This window comes from Podarcis filfolensis (genome assembly GCF_964270895.1).
Source record: "Podarcis filfolensis genome assembly, chromosome: 13".
In the NCBI taxonomy this organism is placed as follows: domain Eukaryota; kingdom Metazoa; phylum Chordata; class Lepidosauria; order Squamata; family Lacertidae; genus Podarcis; species Podarcis filfolensis.
The window spans coordinates 27,512,980-27,534,517 of NC_139615.1; the positions used below are offsets into that span (position 1 = coordinate 27,512,980).

A 21,538-nucleotide genomic window follows, 5' to 3' on the forward strand; every position below is an offset into this window, starting at 1 on the left:
AAGCAGCTCAGCGAGGCAAGGCACTATGACTAAAAGAACAAAAACCATTGAGGTGGTGCAACGGGAATAAAACGATAACAGCACTTTGAATAAGAATGAAACAGTGTGTGTATGTGCCTGTGTGTGCCTGTGTGTACACACACACAGGCACACACATTAATAATGATGACCAGCCCAAACCTTGCCTCCTCTGAAGATTTTACCACCTCCAACCATAAATCTTGAGGGTGGCCCAGCAACATTTCCTTGCATGTATGCTAGCTCCCTTGCAAGGCAGAGTGACGATCGCACAGCTTCTTGTTGAAAGGATCAAGTTGCGCACGGCCAATGGCAATAAAACACACATGGAAGCCGCAAAGCTCAGTCAAGCATTGTTTACTTGAACAGCAACACCAGTCTTGATGGTAGAAGACTTACTTGCAACTTTACTACAATGCAGATAGTAAGGCACACTTCAGTTGTACATGCTGCCTGCACTCAGCTCAGCAGTCTCTCCTATGTAAGGAATCACACATGTCCACAGATAAGTGCTCCACCGCTATTTATAGCTGCTGTAGACTAGGCAATCTTGCACCTCAATGCTTCCGAGAAACTTCGAGAATCTTCTCAGTTTCTGGAAACGGACTGTGCTTTCTCACTTGCTCTAACATCCTCTTGGTACCTCCTCCGGCCCACCTAATTGAAAATCAGCCAAGTGCCATAGCAGCAGTTGCTGTTCTAACTGCATAGCACATGAGCATCAAGTTGAAGATAAATTGATAGCTACCAGTTTACTGCATTGGGTCAACAGGTTCAAAAGATCCCAGCAGAGCAAAGCAAAACCAAGAGAAACAGAGGAGAATATGCAGTGCCTTCCAAAGTTGTAGTTCAAGAGCATCTGGAGGGCCACAGATTCTTCATTCTTGTTGTATGAAGATCACAGGCTACCCCTGATATTGTCTTAGTGTGCCAGATGCCGGTGTAGAATCCATGGGACTTATTGTCCAGAACAGAGATGGGGAACTTGTGGCCCTCCAGATGTTGTTGGACTGCAACTCTCATCAGCCAAAGGGGCAGGGATGATGGGACTTGGAGTCAAAACAACACCTGGAGGGCACCATGTTTGCCAACTCTGCAATAGAGAGATACTGTCAAAAATGGTGTAGGAGGGGTGGGGCAATAATATGATGGAGAATAAGGCTTAAAAGCAAAAATTGTGGGCCTCTCCTTTAAAGCACTGCAGCCAGACCTTTATATCAGTTTGGAGCTGAGAAATAGGCCTCTAATAAAATAACTCCACCCTTCCTATATGCTCAGGATTTCCCTGGGTTAAAGTGTCACCAAAATCCCTCCAGTTGACTTAATTGTCACGCATGACACATAAGCACATCTCATCTCAGCTTCTTCTCAAAGCCAAGCCAAGTATGTTATGGTTTCTCCATTTGCTGTGCTTCCTGACAGATCTTTTCTGCCTCTTACTGGGTGCAATGTGCCCTCCACCAATTCTCATCATTATCCTGGGAATGCCACAGACTCAAAACGGTCTATAAACACTTTTTGTCAGCCAAAGTTACAAGCAACTTACACGGCATCGGGCTTCCCTGTTGTCGTCACCCATGTTTTGTTTGCCGTGGCTGAATTCAGCAATTCCTGGGGTCTGGTGGGAGTGGCTTAACAACCCCTCCTGGAGGTCTTCCCTCTAACCTGGGTTAGCAAACTCACACTGCTCCCTCACCCCCAGAGGGATAGAAATCTCCCCTTGAAGTCTGGCCCATGTGAGTTCTTCTCCCTGATCTCCATCACTATTTTTCTTCTGAAAGGAGACCTCTAACACCCCCCTTTCCTCCCCAGGAGGCTTATGTCATGGCCGGGGTGGGCAGCCCTTACGTATCGCGGCTGCTGGGAATCTGCCTCACCTCCACAGTGCAGCTGGTTACTCAGCTCATGCCCTACGGCTGCCTGCTGGACTACGTGAGGGAGAACAAGGACCGCATTGGATCCCAGGACCTCCTCAACTGGTGTGTGCAGATAGCAAAGGTAGGTAGGCGGAGCTTCAGTGCAGGGGGCGGGGCTTCATGGTGATTGTCCGCCTGGCATGCGACTTTGCATAGCCAGTTGTATTCTGCCTCTTTCAGGACCCACCTCCTCTCCTCGCCCACATTCAGTTTTCTTTGCTTTATCCTCCTCCATCTTTCTCCTCCTTAAAGGTGGGGGTGGTAGAATCACAAACCGACAATCAAAGAAGAAAATAGGGTCACGACGGAGGTACTAACTGAAGAGAGCTGCATTGTGAGGGATCGTGGCTGGTGATGGTGACGGGCTCGTTACAGAACAGGCTTCCCTGTGCTTATATGAACCACCCCAAAGGGAGGACTTCAGCACGAGACACTTGTCCCACCACTGCGGTATTAAAATGGAAGACTGGGCGACGTAACTTGCTGAAATTCTTCCTTCTTCACAAATACAAGTGCCTCACTGAATCGAATTCTCTTGGGAGGAAACGCAGAATGTGTGCATCCAGTCTCTCTCTTGCGATTTAGATTTGCAGCAAGTTCCTAGTCCTTATGAGTTCAGCCCCCTCATCCCAGCTTTTAACAAACCACTTATATTTCGGCTTATTGCCTGCAAATCCATCCACACCCACACACCCACTGCCACTCTCAAAGCACTGACATTTGTAGAGATGAGAAGTGTATAATCCAACATAACGTAATGGTAGAATGTGTGCTCTGCTTGCAAAAGACCCCTGCTTTAATCCCTGGTGTCTCCAGTTAGAGGAATGACAGCAGGGCTGAGTATAACTTCTGTCTGAGATATTAGAAAGCTGTTCTCGGATAGTACTGAGCTACAGGGAACGGTTGCCTGGTTTAGTATAAAGTAGCTTTGTATTTTCAAGCATATTTTTTGTTTTGTAAGCTGCTGAAAAGGAATAAACCAGTTGAGTCAGGCATGGAGGGTAGGAGAGCACTGCAAGAACCCTCCTTTCCCTTCTAGCAAGTTTGTGTCGATGCCACAGAAATTAGAAATTAATGTTAATTATTTTCTCCACTTCTGCAGCTGAGACTGAGGGTGCGTGGCATCTATTATTGCACCTATGTGTTTTTAAGAGCTCTAGAAACAGTTCCCCTTGGCTCAACTTTAAGGAGATAGTTACTAGCATTTCTTCATTCTCTCTCAGGGTATGAACTACCTGGAGGATGTCCGTCTGGTCCACCGGGACTTAGCTGCCCGGAACGTCCTGGTGAAGAGCCCAAACCACGTGAAGATCACAGATTTTGGTTTGGCTCGGCTGCTGGACATCGATGAGACAGAATATCATGCCGACGGAGGGAAGGTTGGTCAGAGAACACAATTATGGAGCAAGTCCAGGGTGCACCTCCCTTTAAGACTGAGTAGCACCCTAAAGGTTGATCAGAATTGTTCAGAGATGGGTGCAGTTACAGATCATTTGAGTAGTAGGAGAAGTGCACTGACACTGTTGGTTTTGTCTCCTCCGGGCAAATTTATTTATTTATTACATTTCTATCCCGCCTTTCCTCCAAGGAGCTCAAGGTGGCATATGTGGTTCTTTCCTCCTGTCCATTTTTATCCTCACAACACCCTGTGAGGTAGGTCAGGCTGAGAGTGAACGACTGGCCCAAGGACACCCAGTGAGCTGGATGGATGAGTGAGGATTTGCACCCTGGTCTCCCAGCACTCTAACCACTAGGCAGTAAATAGGAAAGTTCCTTATACCAACTCAAGACAGTTGGCCCATGTAGCTTGGTGTTGTCTACACCAGAGGTAACCAGTGTGTCACCCTCCAGATGATGTTGGACAAAGACTCATCATCTCTTGCTGGTTGGGGTTGATGAGACCTGACAGTGCTTTTTTTCTGGGGGGGTACGCATACCACTAAACATTTTGTGAATCTAAGTTTGGCCTCATTGAGAAGCAGTATTTCAATATGAGTAGGAAAATGAGAGTACCTCTAAACATTTTTTTAAAGAAAAAAAGCACTGGGACCTGAACAACATCTGGACGGGGGACCATGTTGACTAACCCCAGTCTACATTGACAGGCAATGACTCTCGTGGTTTTCAGGGTGGTCTTGCCCAGTCCTGCTTGGAGGTGGCAGGGATTAAGGTTTTGCACGGAAAGCAGATGCTGTACCACTGTACTGTATCAGACCTGGTTCTTATAAACAACAGCAGAGGTAGTGATCCTGTGTCTGAGCTGCAACACTTTGAAGTGCATGTGAGGGCCCGCGTAATTGAATGATTCTGCAGGCAAAACAATTCTCTCTATCTCTCTAGAAAATAAGCCTGTTGGAGAAAAGGTCTGTAGCCTACCTCTTAGCTTGGCATGCTTTCTTTCTATATTCAGGGAGAGTGTTCTCTGTGAAGGAGGATTCTATCCTGTGTCCCTGGGCTTGCCCTCTTGTGGTGGTACGGCCCAGGCGCAGATTGACTAGCTCCCCAAGAACTAGGCCCATATGCCTGTTCTCCTGCCCCACACAAACACACACGGCTGCTGCTGCTTGGAACCAGCCCACAAGAGGGATGGTTTGATGCCACAGTGGTAAACTTTGTCCCATTTGCCTTGTCCAGGTACCTATCAAATGGATGGCCCTGGAGTCCATCTTGCGCAGGCGTTTCACACACCAAAGCGACGTGTGGAGCTATGGTAAGTGGGGGCTTGTGTGGACCCTCCTGTTTGTTCCTTGGCGAGACGTCGGCTGGCGCTTGACGGGACCCCCTTGCCTGTCTCTCCAGGTGTGACTGTGTGGGAGCTGATGACTTTTGGAGCCAAGCCGTATGATGGAATCCCCGCCCGAGAGATCCCTGACCTGCTGGAGAAAGGAGAGAGGTTACCACAGCCTCCCATCTGCACCATTGATGTCTACATGATCATGGTGAAATGTAAGAAGCTAGAGGTCTTGCATGAAAGGAAAAAGGGTTGCAATGAAATACAGGGGCAAGGGGGGCAAGGCCCTTGGTTACTGTAGCCTTTGTTGTCGCTGGCACCCCATAGCCCTTAAAGCAGCCTTTCTCAACCTTTGGGTCCCCAGATGTTGTTGAACTACAACTCCCATCACCCCTAGCTAGCAAGGCCAGAGCTCAGGGATGATGGGAGTTGTAGTCCAACAACATCGGGGGACCCACAGGTTGAGAACCGCTGCCTTAAAGGGAAGTGGAATGCCAGCAAGTTGAGCTATACCTTTTTCTTGGAGAATCTTGATGGTGCCTCCTAAGAAGGTCTGCATCTTTGAACCTGTATTTTCTGGAGTTTGAAGCTTTTGGCTAAACGTTTGTATTCAGAGCTTGAAAGTTCATTTTACAAAGGAGCTGGTTCCAGTTCCCATTTGTCCCTTGACAAAATGAACTAGTTCGGTTCGTCTTCAGTAGCCAGTTCAATTCAACTTCACCCAATGGATCCTCGGCACGTTTGTTTTTCAGCATTATATATTACAAGCTTCTGTGCTGAAGTATAAAATACACTTAAGAAAATACCAAAATGCACAGTCAAATGTGAATGGTTTAATTTATTTCCCCCAACAATTGTGGTGTTTAAACTTAAAGGCCCAAAGTGTCCAAAGAGTAAAGAAAAGCACACATATAAGATAATAAAGATGAACTAGAAATCATTCAGAGTTCTAGCCCCAAATGAACTTAGTTCATATTCAGTTTACCTGTCAATTATGGGAGCTACCTTCAGGGATAGCTTAGGTAATTTTTAAGTAATTCAGTGAACTTGATTAAACCAAACTAATTCATTCTAAGTGCTGGCTGTGCTTGCCACACAGGTTGGATGATCGACTCAGAATGCAGGCCCAAGTTCCGAGAACTGGTCACTGAATTCACGCGAATGGCCAGGGATCCGCAGCGTTTCGTGGTCATCCAGGTGAGCCAGGAGTGGTGGTAGGGAAAGCCTCTTTCATCCTGCCAAGACCTAGGCTGTGTTCAAAGAGGATTTTTCTCCACTGTGTTAAATTAGCTTTTATGAAATATTTTCTTGTGTTACAAAATGGACAAATAAGCAGAGAAAAGTTCAATTGGGGGAAGAGGGAGGGAGAAAAATGGGGGTGGTGTTATTTCATTCTATTGCCAGTGATAGATCCTTTGTGTGTACACACACACACGGAGAGGGGTTAGGGCAGGCACCCCCAAACTTGGCCCTCCAGATGTTTTGGGACTACAACTCCCATCATCCCTAGCTAACAGGACCAGTGGTCAGGGATAATGGGAATTGTAGTTCCAAAACATCTGGAGGGCCGAGTTTGGAGATGCCTGGGTTAGGGGGTCCAGAACTTGGTTGGTTGTGTTCAATTGGTTGCAGTGTGGCTTGTTTGTGTGTGTGTGGTGGGGCAGGGGTCGGTTGTTGGGTCACGTTAGCCATATTGATTTGTATGTTGTTGTGGAGGGGGGTGGAATAGATCATTGTCCTGTTGTGCTGTGGGGGAACCCTACTGGAATGAAGGTGTCCTCCTTTGCTTGTCCCCGTGCTTGTTTTAAGTTTGTTGGTTAGCTTTTCTAGTAGGGGATTTTCCTTCGCTAAGCATCTTGTTCAGCTGCAGGTAAGTGGTGGGAGGGAAGGAATAAACACAAGAACGTAAAGCGTCCCTTGCCGGAACAGACCAAACCTATCTAGTCCACCCTCCTGCCTCAAAAACAGCGTTCAACTAGATACCTCCAGGAAGCTCACAAACAGGCCATGAAGGGAGCAGCCCTTCCTTGTTGATTCTGCTGGCAGCTAGTGTAATCTACTGCTAGAAGAAGCAAGGCGTTGCCAAAAGCGAGGGGTGATGCTGATGATGTCTGTGATTGCTGAGCCTGATAGCTGCTGCTGCTACAGTCATTGGGAGGCTTCTGAACACATACTGTCTGACTCCTGTTTTAACCGGGCCTGGGTGGATTAGAGTCTCTTCCATGCCTGGGATCAGATTGATCTGGGGGAGGGAATTTTACTCCCAAACCAGCTTAACAAATGGCTGTTTATGTATGGCATTCTTTGCCCCCTTGTAGCATATGGTGTGGCTCACTTGTTTTGAGTCCTCTAGAGTTAGAATGATGGAATTGTAGAGTTGAAAGGGACTATGAGTATCATCTGGTCCAGCCTCCTGCAATGCTGGGATCTTTTGCCCATTGTGGGGCTTGAATCCACAACCCTTACAATTAAGAGTGCCATACTTTACTGACTGAGGTGTCCACTAACCTACTGTACAAGGTTGTTGTAAGAATAATGGAGAAGATGCTATGTGGGCTACTTTCATGAACCCTAAGCCCACTCCTCCTGCAGGAGCCGTGGAATTCTCAAAGCCACAAATACTTATTGCTGTCTATTAGAACATGCATGCACGTTAATATTTCTGGTTGTTCCTCCTTGGCAGAACGATGATAAAATGGGTCTTGCCAGCCCCATAGACAGCACTTTCTACCGCACTTTGCTAGAGGAAGAAGACATGCAAGATCTGGTGGATGCTGAAGAGTACTTGGTACCCCACCAGGGCTTTTTCAATGGCGAGGCATCTGCAGACTATCGCTCTAGGATCCCCTCAACCAGGGTAAGCATGTGGCTGTTAATCAGTTTACGGTGATAATAGACACAGCCAGTTTGTATCCTGCTCAGGCTGGACTTCCCAGTGGGCATGCCCTTCTCTCCTGTAAAGCACATGTGCTGGAAACTCCTGTATGGAATATTTCAATAGGTTTGCAAAAGAGAGAGGTGGTGACTAGCCCATAGCCTACAGGCTGTATACACAGCGGGTGGCGTTGTGGTCTAAACCACTGAGCCTCTTGGGCTTTCCGATCAGAAGGTTGGCGGTTCAAATCCTTGCGATGAGGTGAGCTCCCGTTGCTCTGTCCCAGCTCCTGCCAACCTATCAGTTCGAAAGCACACCAATGCAAGTAGATAAATAGGTACCGCTGCGGCAGGAAGGTAAACAGCATTTCCGTGCCCTCTGGCACTCGTCACGGTATCCTGTTGCACCAGAAGTGGTTTAGTCATGCTGGCCACATGACCTGGAAAGCTGTCTGTGGACAAACACCGGCTCCTTTCGCCTGAAAGTGTGATGAGCACTGCAACCCTATCTTCGCCTTTGACTGGACTTAACCATTCAGGGGTCCTTTACCTTTTACCTTATACCACCCAGCAAGACCACCTAGCTTTTTTTTGGGGGGTGGCGAAATCAGAGGACTTGTGAACCCTGAGTGTGGCAGTTCAGCCAAGAAAGATTAGCCACCCCATCCCCAGAATTTTAAATCTCCTTCCCTGCTGGCCAGGGCTGCAAAATGGTCCCTAAGCCTGAACTCTCAGCTTACACTTACCCTTGGTGATCAGGTTTCTACTTGGCATGTGTTCTTCACAGGCAATGCTGTTTTTTACCCTTTCCAGAGTACCACAGAGACTCCAATGGATGAGGATGAACCTGAGCAAGCAGCTCAGTACCCCTATTTGGGCCCGCCTCTCTTGGAAGAGCCAGGAGCTGTCATTCCTGACTTGCTCGAAGGGGACTATACAGGAAGCACTCTGCAGCGCTACTGCGAAGATCCCACTGGTGCCTCGATTAATGAAAACGAGAGCCCAGAAGCTAAGAACTACAATTCACCCGTGCCCTGCAGTATGGTTCCAGGTATGTGCCTTGTTTGTAATGTATGTACTTGCAAAAATTTCAATTGGGGAATCTTGAAAAGTGTTTTGGTGTGGGTTTTGTTTTGTTTCAAAAACAAGCTACTAGCCCCTGTGGCTGTGGATTGCCAGTAGCAAGTGTGGCGTCTTATTTGAGGACTCAAAAAACCATGTTTGCTGTTAGTTTGGGTGGAAGGTTGGTGGAAGTCACTGCGTCCTGGTTTCAGCCATTTGTTTTGCATTTTTCTTATCCCTGCAGAGTATGTGAATCAGCCAGAAAACAGCCTTCCATCCAGCAAAGGCCTTCGACCTCCAGGATCCACCCTAGAAAAGCCAAAGGGTCACTTGGGCAAGAATGGGCTCATCAAGGAACCAAAGAATGCCTTCCATAACAGCAGCAGCTTCAGCAACGTGGTGGAAAACCCAGAGTACCTGACGCCCTGCAACCTCCCTTTGGCCGGCCCTTTGCCTCAGGCCTTTGACAATCTATATTACTGGAACCAGGAGACTCCCAAGAGCAACCCAGCAGAATTCTTTGCCGGCTCTGCCGCTCCTGCCACCAACAGCTTTGCCACTACGCCGACGGCAGAGAACCTGGAGTACCTAGGCCTAGCCGAATCGGTTTCTCGCCCCAAGGACTTTGCGTGAGGACCCCTGTCACCACTGAAACCTATTTTTGATATTTAGGCAGCTCAGGACACAAACGAACTATTAATGCATGCAAGATGAGCGGGATTCACTAAGGCCTTAGCACAGCCCTCTTGAGGCCTAGTAGGCCGCTCCTTCTCGTCATGGCAGTTGGGCGAAAGCATTTTGTTTGTGACAATCTCCTGTCATGCAGTTCGGGCAACCCAGCCCAACTGTCATTTGACATACAGCAGGAATGTACAACAGGTCGATTGTTGGGGTGCTCCTGATCGATCCCCCCAAAAAGCTCAACAACTCTGGTGCATCCTCCCCCCCAAAAAAGCTAAAAAACTGGGGGAAATCCTCTCCCCAAAAAGCTCAACAGCTCTTGGCAATGACAGTGGGTAGATCACTGCCAGTTTTTTTATACTGGGAGTAGATCGCAGTCTCTTGGGAGTTGGACGTGCCTGACATACAGGAAAAAAGGGCTGCTCTTCTGTCCCCTCCTCCTCTCCCTTTGAATACAAGACAAAGAGGGTCAGACCACTGACTGGGCTAAAGAACTAAGAGGTGGAACGATACTTTTTTTTTTTTAAGGTACATTTTTCAAAAAACAAACTTAAGGGTACTGACATGGGGTGGGGAGGGGAGAACCATGATATCGTGTGTTGTAAAAAATGAGGGCAACGCATGGGTGTCGCATAAAAACGGTGGTGTGTTTTCTGTTATTGGTCATTTAATGACAGTGGTAAAAGGGGAATGTGCTTCCTTGACCTTCGGATCGGGGCCAGGGGCACCTGCGTCCTTACAAGAGTAAACTGGGCGGGGGGGGATTGTGATGTTCCTTAAACACAACATCTTGGTGGGGTCTGGGGAGGAAGAAGAAAACAATGTTGCCTAGTGGCGAGAGCCTCCTTCCCACCCCTTTGCCCTCTCAAGAAGATTCCAGAAGACGCAGGTGAGGAACTCAAACCAACTTCATTTCTTGGCTTGGAAAACTGAGAACAGTTGAGCATCTTAATTAAGAGAGAGAATAATTTTGGAGTGCTTCCCTCCTCTCTTTTTCTATAGCGCCACATTTTATGCCCTGGTGGTTGTTGTGGCTTCCTGGTCTGAGGCAATGGGTGAAAAGGGAAGAAGAGAAGCTAAGCTGGCATGTTGTTTCAGAGGGGAGTGGTTAAGTCGCCCCATAGAACCAATATGTAACATGTAGGGGAACCTGTGGCCCTCCAGAAATTGCTGAACGACGACTCCCACCATCCCTGACCGTTGGCCAGGCCTGCTAGACAGTGCTGGCCCAAGATATTTTGGCACCTGAGATGAACCACAAAATGGCTCACCACCATTGAAGAAGGGATCAATGAAGATTTACATCAGGAACAAGGGCGGGGGGGAATAAAGATTGATACTGGGATCTGCCACCTGAGGCAGTTGCCTCACCTTGCCTCTTGGGTGGGCCGGCTAGGGCTGCTAGGAGTTGCTGTTCAGCAACATCTGGTGGGCCAAAGGTTCCTCACACCACTGGGTGGGGCTGGGTGCATGCCTCCTATTACATCGGAGAACTGGAAAGCCATAGTATGTAGCTATGGGTGCAGCCATTTAGCTTCCTGAGAACTATATTCCTTCCTTTTTGCTTTTTAAAAGAGAGAACTTGGCTAATATGTGCTTGAAAGTCTGTGGGCAATGCCTGCTGAAATCTCAGAAGCCCGAGAGGGGTCTAAATTAAGGTTTCCAGAGATGGGAGATGGATTCCGCTTAGCTCTTTCTCCTGTCCATGACAATCAGAAATGCAGAATAACTATGCAAAATGGGAGAAATGGTGCAAAATTGCTCCATTCCTGTAATTTATAAAGACTGAGAAACAATGCACAAAGCCCTAAAGCAGGGCAATGGTACTCAGCGAATTAATCTGTGAGGACTATACTTTTTTATCTTTCAAACTGCACTTTGCCCCCAGCTCTTGGAAATGTTTTGTCGTCATTCCTCACTCCCCCTGCAGTTATGTTGATTTTTGGATACCTAGTCTGGAGAATTCTGTTGAATGTTCCTTGGATTTGGAATCTCGCCACGTACCAATCGCTCATTGCTTTGGGAGGGTGTCCAAAAGCAACTAGGACAGGATGGTCCTTTTAACCTCAGCCAGCCAAAGACTGCTGGGATGTAGAAGAAAATGCAGCATGGGGCTTCTCATGAAGAGTGGTGAGAAAAGCTACCACTGGCCTTTGATCTAGTGCACCAATCACCTTTTTTGTGGTCCTCACTGGTTTTCTGTGCCCTGCCTCTTTCTGGTATAGGGGCAGCCCTACCAATAAACAGGTGACAGCGGCTGCTTCAGTGTCTGGCTCCAGGTGCCATTAAGGGCGGCAGAAATTGAGATGATAAATCCATCTTACGGGGGCACAATTCACTGGGAAGTTCTCCTGTACAAACCTCATTGCAGCGGATGGGCTTTCAGTTAAGTCTTGTACAGTGAAACATCCCTGGGGATGTGCAACAAAGACACATGCACACATTGATAGTATGTGGTAAGAACATAAGAAGAGTGTGCTGGATCAGGCCAGTGGCCCAACTAGTCCAGCATCCTGTTCTCACAGAAGCCAACTTGGGAGAAACACACAAATCTGGACATGAGTACAACAACACTCTCCCCAGTTGTGGTTTCCATTAAACTGGTATTCAGAGGCATGATGTCTGTGTTGTAGAGGCTATTTTGATTTCCTGCTTCCCCTGCTAAAGTTTCTTGAGCCAGCTCAATGGGAGGAACAATGGTGTGTTCCTCAGTCTCCTTACATGTTGAGCTTGGCTGATGAGAGACACAGTCCAAATTATCCAGACAGCACCAGGTTACAGTGGCACTAAGCTTGGGCTCAATGCTCCCTATTCCGTTGCCTCCATTTCTGTCTTGTCAAGATGGTGGACTCAATTATTGTCTAAAACAAAGTGGAATGTTTGCTGTACCTACAGCCAGTCAGTCCCCATCCTTCCTCGGGAAGCAGAGTTTGGGGGGGAAATTAACAGCACAAGGGACGTGGAAGTATGAATTTTGCAAAGAAACCAGGGAGCCGTCTCAGTCAGGGCAAACTGCCTGAGGAAGAAGCCCTCTGGAGCTGCCCCTCCTTGCATGCACAAAGGTGAGGGGAGCATCAACTGAAGAAATTTCCTAAGAAACACAAGACGAGCTTGTAACTCGTTTAGACTTTGTTTGTGGTGTGGGAGAAGGTGGGGAAATGACTTGTGCCATTTCTAAAGTTTGTTCCGCCCTGACCCCTTGCCCTGTTCAATCTCTCTCTCTCTGAAACCTGTGTTTTCCAGCTTGTGGGTACATTGAAGGTATTCTGCTGTGGGTGACTTTTAAAAGAATCAGTTGTGTCATAAGTATTTGTATATCTGAGAATTGTACTGTACAATGGTTTTCATTTTCTACACTATTTGTTTTGAGTAATTCTTGGAGTTTGTGAATTTGGTATACAGGGGGTTGGGGGGGCATTTTATGGTTGGATTTCAGCTCCCCTAAGTGAGGTAAATTGCATTCTGCTGAATACAGGATGTGGGCCTGATTGAGGTAGCCTAAGGTTATTTCCGACTACAATTCCCACCATTCCTGACCACTGGTCTTGCTATAACTAGGGATGATGGGAGTTGTAGTCCGAAAACAGCTGACGACCCAAGGTTGGGAAACACAGACCTAGAGGCAGACCTTTTATACACCAATGTGAGGTTGCAGTCTCTGGTGGCATTTTTGGTATCACTAAGGGGCAGATCCATCATAGGCTCAGTCTGAAAGGAAGTTCTTGTAGAAGCCCAAGATATTGAAATAAATAGGTATTGTGGAAGAGAACACCGGTTTCATTTACAATAGGAGGAACCTGTGGTCCTCTAGTCTTCATGACCAACAATCAGGGAAGTTGGGAGTTATAGTTCAAGCAACATCTGGAAGGCCCAACCTCCCACCCACTTCAAATTTTCTGCCTCTGCGTTTGGTTCAGACCCAGTGTCTTGTACCACTTTGTTCCTTGCCAGAAAGTTCTAAATTCCTTGAAGATTCAGTCTTAGAATCAGTGTATGCACAATATTGAAATGTGCTTTCAAAGTTTACTCCGATGACTACTTTTTGTGTTCCAAAATCCCCGCTACCCGTCCTGCCTTTTGCTATCCATTGATTTTCCTTTCCAACAGTTCAGTGAAAAATCCCCCCCCCCCATATTATGTAAGAGAAGAGTATCTTAAGTCTCAAAAAGATTGTGCCTTCCGGAGTCAAAGCCTTTCCCCTTGTATGTAAGGACTGGGTATGTTTTTAAAGACTGTATTTTTAGAAGTGTATATACAGAACTGGATACCATAAAGCAGTGGTCAGCAACAGACAAAATTGTGAGCTGATTGGCCATCAGTTACGAAGGCAAACGCCAGCACCATTCTGCAGCAGTGATCACTCCCATGTAAAAGTTTAGAAACCGCATGCTTGCTTTCTGTTCTAGGCTCTTTAACCCCAAAGCAAGGGCAGCTGAGCCCAGGACATGTTGGAATTCCTAAATTTATGTGTTCCTATCAGTGCTGCTGCTTTTTCCCTGTAGGTCTCTGAACAGTTTGTTCTTTTGGGAAAATCTCAGAACAGAAGAGCGTCAGCATGTTTGCTTGTACCTATACTGCACAGCTGTAAGTCATTCCCAGCAAAAGGTTGCCAGATCTCAAGGCTTCAGCTAATGATTCCACTTTTAAAATGCCCCCAAGTCTCTTGCAGGCATAAAAATTTGGTGTATGCCTTACTATCCTACGCAGAAGAAAATGCTAGAAACGGGTGGCTTAACCTTCGGAACAGGAGAGCCAGACCTTTGAGAATAGCTTGCCCCCTTGACTTCTCACCCTCAAATAACTCCTTGGCTAACATACTAAAACTTGGGGTCCAAGTGTGAAAACTGGCAATTTTGTGCTAGTCGAAAAACACCGGCAATTTTGACCAGAACGTGCTCTGGTCCATGGGGTCACGAAGAGTCGGACACGACTAAACAACTAAACAACAACAAAGACACTGTACGTATCTGCCTTGCCTGGAGTGCGCCTCCAAGGCTGAAGTCACACCACTGGGCTAGCAGCACTGAGGGAACTTCCCTGGAGTGCAAACCTGGGCAGTGTGTATAGGATGCCCAGGCAACAAGACACGACACGCCCACCCCAATATGTCACTGATGTGATTCAAAGGAAAGCAGGGCAATGTTTGGCACCAAATTGGCTGCAGGAGTTGCTGGAAGGAGAGACACAAGGCACCATCCAGCCGTCTTAGGGACTCCACACTGGATTAGTGTAGGGTTTACTCCTTAGCCTTTTCTTATTCCAAAGATGTCCTTCAAGGTAGCAGAGGTTTAGGACCAGAGTTTTCCTTCTCCTAGATGGGCTACCTTTCCAGGTTGATGAGCCCCATCTGCCCCTCAATTCTCTTTACAGCATGCACAGAAAATGAACAACTTCCATACACACAAAAGGAGACAATTTACTCCAAGCATTTAACTTTTTTCCTTTATATAAATTGGACCAAACATAAATTCATCAACGTTTGCAGCACATAAACTAGACAACAGGAGGTGGTGGGAGGCATGGCTGGCGTTCTCCGGATCTCCCCCTTCTTAAAGAGTTAGCAGCAGCACTTATGTGTCACTTTGCACTTAAACTGTGGCAGATGTGCCAAAGTCACCAACTGACAGATTAGAAAAGTGAAAACAGGGTGATAAAACCCAAGAGCCTAGGAACAGGGTGGAGGCATGAAAGTGGAATTTCAGACTTGAGCTAGATGAGATGGATATTCATGACAATAACTACACAGCAGCTCTTTCACACCTAGCAAAGCAAGATGTGTGGCCTATTATGCCAGAGCTTTCCCACCCCTGTTCTGTTTCATTGGCTGCTATATCGCACTGGCAGGGAAACTTAACAGCATAATCAGGCCATCATATACATATACATCATATACATTCAAGGAGATGGAGGTCTAAGCATGCTAACTGCAAGAGATCAGGGTTTTGTTTTTCAAAAAAAAGGCATGTGTGCGTTCATATGAGCAATCTAACCAGAATTAAACATCTCAAGTCCCACGGGTTTGCAGCAGGAGAATTAAGCAAGTATTTCAATCCTGAAATCAACAGATCTTGAAAATGCTTCCTTGTATAGCTGGATAATGCTTGAGAATATATAGTTTAGTTGTGGGTTTTTTAAAAAAAGTTCTTGCAGTTCTGCAGAGAAAATTCTAACCATTGACTAAACAGCTTTGAAGAAGTTCTCACTGTATCACTAGCCTGTTCTGAACTATGCTGAGTTTCATGCTAGCCTTCAAAAAGAGAAAAAAGGCCAAAGCAACCGGCAGGTAGGTAGACTCAAGTGATGGCAGATCTCGTAAAAAGCATGGGTTCTATTTTCTCCTTTGTCCAAAGATCTGGTCTGGCTTGAGGAGATCTGTTCCACTGCAGGTGCCTGCCCTGCCCTTATAGCTGCTATATAATTAAAAGAGAAGCCCCAAATCTCTGCTGTCCAGGTTGCTATGGATCATGGGTGGGACTTGAACAAGCTCTGCTTCACCACTGTACTGGCCAACCAGGTAGACCTTAACACCAAACGATGCATGCTTCAAGCTAAGCCAAGCCTCCAGTTTCAAGCCAACATTTGGGCGGCAGTGCAAGACAGAGAAGGGGACAATTGCAGAAGTGTTGTGGAAATTCTCCCATATATTGTGCGAACAGTGAGCAGCTTTCTACACTGGTCCCCAAGACTATAGTTTGAAGGTGTCTGAGGTCCTTCAGAGCTTGCTGCAACAGTATGAACCCTATCCAGACTGGATAAGATAGGATTTCAATGAGGGCAGGATGAGATACTAGCTCATCCTGGCTCACAGTTAAAGGGGGTTATGGGGACCTGGGAGGAGGAAGATAGCTGATGGCCCAGGATGAACCACTAAAGGTCAGAAGAGATGACCCAATTCCGAAAGGAGATGGGGGAGGGCTTCATCCTTGTCAGTTACACATAAGGACAGAAATGCAGCAGTCACATTAAGACAAAATCTATTCTGGTCTTTTTAAAAACGGGAGAGGCTCCCCAAGCAGGAAGGCTGATCCGCCCAAATTAATTTAGCAAGCACCTTGTTCGCCTCACCTCCTTAAAGTGGCTCAGGTTCTTGCTTATAAGGCTTCTTGTGTGTTAGCAACCCAAATCACCTTGCTGTGTTTCATCCTCTCCCCACCTACCAAGGTAATTAAACTAGAGTAGGAGGTGGAGGCAGGGAGAGCGAGAATTAAGGGTGGGCGGGCAGGTTTGGACCAGAGAAAAGAGAGACTTAAAGGATGACACAAGGTGGTCGGCTCTTGGTGATCTTCTCAAGGGGCTCCCCGTTGCCAGCCTTGCGGATGGCTTCAATGAGCTGCAAGAAGAGAAGGGAGAAAACCGGAAGTGTGAATTCTTCATATACAGCTGAAGGATCTGAATATGTTATTGAATGAAAGCCACCTGTTGAAACAACTTCCTCTTAAGGTACTCTAGGAGAATGCGATTTCAAATAAGTGCCAGCTGTTCCGCAGTACATAACCATAGAGTCATAAACACCCATACGCACACTCCTCCTTCCTTCCCCATAAGCTCACCTCTAGAAATTGAAGTTAGTTTTTGCAACTAATGCTGTACACTTTAGCAGCTGACCAATCAACTATGGGTTGTTTCCAACTAAATTTTACTCACAGAGTAGACTCACAAGAAATTAATGGACCTAAGTAATCTATTTATTTAAATGGTGAAGCCTAGAATTAAGAGCATGCTAGATTTCTTTTTCAAGGCTATTTTGCTTTCAGGGGATGATTTTGTTTTTAATCAAATATTAAAGCTGTCTTCATTTTCTAAAAATACTAGAAGTTAGTAAAGCTTATTTTTATTAAGCTGTGACTTATTTCAAAGAGGCACCAATACAGAACTTTTGGCGGCACACAAAGCTATTTAAGCTTAATGAGCTGTCTGCCTTTTAAGATTTTGAAACGCCACTTATAATACTCCACAACTGTGACAGATCTTTGGACCAAGGGAGCCTGATTAAGAGCGCAGCTGTCTTTTAACAAAAACAAGCATCTTCAAGATGTAACGGATCTTCTAGATGTTAGGAGAAGCTGCCACTACTTGGATTAGGATGGAGAAATGCAACTTGCCTGCATTTTGGAGTACAAAGAACTCCATGCACAATACATTTGGGGAAAGGGTAACTGGCAGCATATTGGACACTAGGCAATCCCACGGTGCCAGTGTTTGAAACTCCCATTGTTCTAGGTGTGTTTTGAGACAGGGAATCTCATTAACGCAAGCAGTTTCTGAGCTCTGGGCGCAGTATGCACCTAAGATTTCACATCAAAACTGCCATTGCTGGAACAAAAGGACCTTTTTCTGCCTCCTCATTTCCAGCCACTTTGAGGACTGGAAAAGGAACCCTCATAAGAATATTAGGGGGGCGGGCAGGGGAAGTATGTCTGTGTTTTTTTGCAGTCTTCAGATGAGGACTAGACCATGTGAAAAATGAATATAACAGTTTAGCTGCACTTCATTCAATTTCAGCTTTATATTCTTGTTATACAAGGGACGCGGGTGGCACTGTGGGTTAAACCACAGCGCCTAGGACTTGGTGATCAGAAGGTCAGCGGTTCGAATCCCCACGATGGGGTGAGTTCCCGTTGCTTGTGCCAACCTAACAGTTCGAAAGCATGTCAAAGCGCAAGTAGATAAATAGGTACCGCTCCGGCTGGAAGGTAAACGGCGTTTCCATGAGTTGCTCTGGTTCGCCAGAAGCGGCTTAGCCATGCTGGCCACAGGACCCGGAAGCTGTACGCCAGCTCCCTCGGCCAGTAAAGCAAGATGAGCGCCGTAACCCCAGAGTCGGTCACGACTGGACCTAATGGTGAGGGGTCCCTTTACCTTTATTCTTGTAATAAAAAAGCGTGCCTAGACATTCCGTTGCTGTGCCCATAACCAAGGTTTAAGGTGCCATTTAGCTCCTAGCTTTCATATTTCAGTTTCTAACACTGCCTGGTGCAGCTGTTACCATAGTGGCTGAAGCTTCCTCCCCAAACTATGGACTTGGAACTGCTGCAGGGGGTGGGAGGGACTTACATCTTTCTCATAAGGGAATCCTCCATTTTCAAGTTTGGAGAAGATCAGCTGCCCATTTATTTCTATTTCAAAAGCACCTGTAAAGGGGGCAAAAAAAGGAGAGACAATATAGCACAAGGAGAAACTTAGCTCCAGCTTTACACAACTGCTCACCACCATTTCACTGCCCAGATATCGGGCAATAAATCAAGATGACAAAATATCACAAAGGAAAAAGCAAACCCACAGAAGCCATGTGGCTTGAAGAGCAAGAAGGTCCAAGATGGCAGGGGCGAAACTAGGCTCTTTTTCACCCAGGTCAAAGACCCAGTTTGGAAAAGCAAAACAAAACCACGTGTATTTGCATAGACATACATATGCACACAGAGGCTGGGAGCTTTGATGACACCCCTCTGGAGGCTTAACCTGGGGTAGAAATCCAGCTAGCCCACCCCACCCAGCTACACCTCTGTTAGATGGCACACTAGGAAGTGAGCCCAAGCCACATGGGAAAAGAGAAGGCACATCATCTCTCTCCTGTCATTTGGGCTGCGTACACACTATGCCTTTAAGGCACATTTGAAGCACCATTCCGCCCATCAAATAATTCTGGGCACTGTAGTTTGTTAAGGGTTGCTGGGAATTTTAACTATAAACTACAGTGCCCAGAATTCTTTGAGTATGGAAACGTGCTTCAAATGTGCTTTAAAGGTATAGTGTTTACACTGCCCTACTCTCTCTTTCTGGTTACAAAACTCAACTTCCAGGGGAGGCCATAGGCTAGGAAGCTTCAGACTGTGTTCCTGAGATGCCTGGGGTTCTACAATGAGGAGAATTGCAGATTACAATGCAATGAATTACAATGAATTGCAGATTACAATGGTTGACAAAGGGATCTGAAATACTGCTGGTGCCCATTGCAACTGAGCTTCCTTTGCTAATGTGCAGCCACAGAAAAAAAAGAGGTTGATTATATTCTAGGGCACAGGTCTTCAACTGGTGGGTCAAGAGACAGATCCTATCAGATCTGTACGGCTGCCTCCACAACTGGAACCCAGCGATGCTAACAGAACCAAACCATTTCTAGAGCATTATTGAGCATGCTTATGAGGCTAACATCCCACACAATCCTCATTTTAACCTCACAGGAATTCTGAATGATGTGTTCAACCTCATCACACTATGAATGGGGTCCTTGCTCACTGCTGCTACTGTCAGCATGGAAAGTTCCACAGAGAACATACCTGTCCCTCCTAGTCGGGATTCGATCTCCACGTCGGGAAATTCCTCTTTTACTGCATTTTCCAGCTCTAGGTAGGCAGACTCAAAGCCACAAGGTTTGCTAGGAAGAGAAATTTGGTTAGGGTGTCAAATGGAAGCTGAAGATGGCAACGACGAACAGAGAGGAGGAGGACTTGTGAACGGAGTGGGGAGGGAGAGATAAAATATTTGCTATTTGTATGTGACTGCTTTTGTTTAAAGGCAGTGCTGAAGTGGAACACCTGTTCAGATGTGACTGGCCTTTGAAAAAGGCAGAAACTTGCACAAAGAGCTTGATCCAGGCCCCCATTCTGCAGGATCCCTGGTTGTGTAGCTTTGTAACAGAACAGTGCTGAATGAAGTACAGTGGTGGAGTCTGATCTGAAGTTTCAGGGCTTCTTCCTTCTTCCCAACAGCTCCGGAAAAGTAAAATCCCAAGGCAGTGAGCCCAAACCAAGAGGGCAGGCTACCTGTTGCTTGTCTTGAAGGTTCTGCCGCTGGCTTCCCCGTCACCCCACCCTCAATCTACACATCATTGGAAGCACCAGGCAGTGGGCTAAGCTTTTGTACTGGTTTACATGAGTCACCCTACTCTTGCTAGCTTAGTCCACTCTGTTTGCCCCGTCCCAGGCTCCACACATTGATCTGCCAGTGAGACTAGACCAAGCGCAGCCAGAACCCAGCCATTCTAGCTTTGTCCCCCAACCTTCCTTCTGGCCAAGTTATGTAAAGGCAACATTGATGCTTAGGGCAATGAAGGTGACATGCAGTGCCAACCTGGGCTGTTTGTAAGCAGGAAGACAGGCAAGTAGCAGGTTAACAAAGGGCTGGCTGAGGTTGGTGGGGCTGTACTCCTGTTCTCCATAATGGATCAGCCCTCCCTGACTTAAGGCTCCCTTTGGTTTTTCCTAGAGCTGGTCTGGGAGGAGAAAGCCTTCTCCACGGCTCTCAGAAACGCTATAAGCAGAGGGGACAGCCTCAGGTTTGCCAGGAAGTTCACCTTGACTAATGGCAGCCTGTTGATAGCTCCCTCAGGAAAGCATAAGACTCTTAATCTCATGGTTGCATGTTGGAGCCCCATATTGTGCAAAAAGACTCCTTCATGGCTGGGGGCTATACTAGTTGACCCTCGTGGTCCCTTCCAAATCTATGATTTTTATTTTTTGGAAGAGGTGTGTGACACATAAAGGTGTAACACTCACTCTGGAAGCTCCTCGGGGCAGGCCCTTGTCCCTCTGGTTGCGAGGAGTCCTTCAACCGTGGCTCCCCAGGAGTTTGATGAGGCCCTAAGCTACTGACATATAATGTCAACAACAAATCACCACTGTTTTTTTGTGTTGAATATATGCTATATGGTAATTTATGGACTTAATAGGTTTCTAAAGCCACTTGCACATAACAAAATATGTATTTTATCAAAGTAACTGTTGGAACTGAAATACAATCAAAGCAGTTTTTTCCCTTTAATTTTTTCGGGGCCCCCCAAGAGAGTGGAGCCCTAAGCTATAAACGTAAATCAGGCACTCCTGGACTTCAGCTTCCGCTCCCCCCCCCCATCTAACGCTGCGAAGCGCAGAGGAAGAAAAGAGTGCAAAGCGGGAGGGGCGTGGCTAAATCGAAGCTGGGCGGGGCCAAGCAGTCAACCGCGGAATCTTTCAAAGAGGGAGGGCGTGGCCAGGAGCGCGCGAGGGGCGTGGCCCGGGGCGGAAAGTGGGCGTGACCACGTCCTCCCGAGCCGCCTTCCTCTCTCACCAGTATTCCACCACGATCCGAACTCCCGCTCCGGTGGCTGCCGGGGCCTCCGCAGCTGGCTCGCCGGACCCGCTCATCGCGCCGCCGCCCAGTCAGCCAGCCAGCCAGCAGGCCCAGCCAGTCCCTCCCGAGCCGCAGCGTCGAGAACGTGAGGCGCGCTTCCGTCGGGTGCGGCGTCACGTGCGTGGGGCGGGGAGAGAGGCCGGGTGAG

At 47.1% G+C, this 21,538-nt stretch overlaps 3 protein-coding genes across 6 annotated transcripts in view; 2 read left to right on the top strand and 1 right to left on the bottom strand.

Annotated features, from left to right (window-relative positions):
* The window catches only part of ERBB2 (erb-b2 receptor tyrosine kinase 2), a 57,660-nt gene extending 45,024 nt beyond the window's left edge, over positions 1-12,636 (top strand). The window contains exons 21-28 of the mRNA XM_083582454.1: positions 1,831-2,016; positions 3,158-3,313; positions 4,569-4,644; positions 4,734-4,880; positions 5,765-5,862; positions 7,349-7,522; positions 8,353-8,590; positions 8,846-12,636. Of these exons, the coding sequence (XP_083438580.1) occupies positions 1,831-2,016; positions 3,158-3,313; positions 4,569-4,644; positions 4,734-4,880; positions 5,765-5,862; positions 7,349-7,522; positions 8,353-8,590; positions 8,846-9,234 (1,464 nt within the window). The 3' untranslated portion in view covers positions 9,235-12,636. The remainder of the gene's footprint in view (positions 1-1,830; positions 2,017-3,157; positions 3,314-4,568; positions 4,645-4,733; positions 4,881-5,764; positions 5,863-7,348; positions 7,523-8,352; positions 8,591-8,845) is intronic.
* Positions 12,637-14,710: 2,074 nt separating this feature from the next.
* Positions 14,711-21,476, bottom strand: MIEN1 (migration and invasion enhancer 1). 3 transcript variants are annotated; one of them, XR_014541107.1, is made up of 5 exons: positions 21,328-21,476; positions 19,560-19,657; positions 18,337-18,413; positions 15,739-16,612; positions 14,711-15,677 (listed from the first exon to the last, which is right to left on the bottom strand). XR_014541107.1 is itself a non-coding variant. In XM_083583738.1 (4 exons), exons 1-4 carry the CDS (start codon positions 21,402-21,404, stop codon positions 16,529-16,531), a joined length of 336 nt encoding a protein of 111 aa, XP_083439864.1. In that variant the 5' UTR covers positions 21,405-21,476; the 3' UTR covers positions 14,711-16,528. The 3 variants fall into 3 exon arrangements, 1 of the variants encoding a protein (XP_083439864.1); XR_014541108.1 differs by having other exon boundaries at positions 15,739-17,784; positions 18,142-18,413; XM_083583738.1 differs by having other exon boundaries at positions 14,711-16,612.
* GRB7 (growth factor receptor bound protein 7) overlaps positions 21,313-21,538 on the top strand; it is an 82,289-nt gene continuing 82,063 nt past the window's right edge. Inside the window, exon 1 of one of the 2 annotated variants that reach the window (XM_083582910.1) lies at positions 21,313-21,533. The gene's annotated coding sequence lies outside the window, so the exon portion shown is untranslated. The remainder of the gene's footprint in view (positions 21,534-21,538) is intronic. The other variant, XM_083582912.1, reaches the window with a different exon arrangement.

What these genes read in the sequence shown, in the direction of transcription:
- MIEN1 (XM_083583738.1), bottom strand. Translation starts at nt 21,404, where the DNA reads ATGAGCGGGTCCGGCGAGCCAGCTGCGGAGGCCCCGGCAGCCACCGGA. An exon ending in CGGATCGTGGTGGAATACTG is followed by an intron (nt 19,658 to 21,327) that starts GTGAGAGAGGAA and finishes TTCTCTTCCTAG; the next exon opens with CAAACCTTGTGGCTTTGAGT. An exon ending in GATTCCCTTATGAGAAAGAT is followed by an intron (nt 16,613 to 18,336) that starts GTAAGTCCCTCC and finishes CTCTTCTTGCAG; the next exon opens with CTCATTGAAGCCATCCGCAA.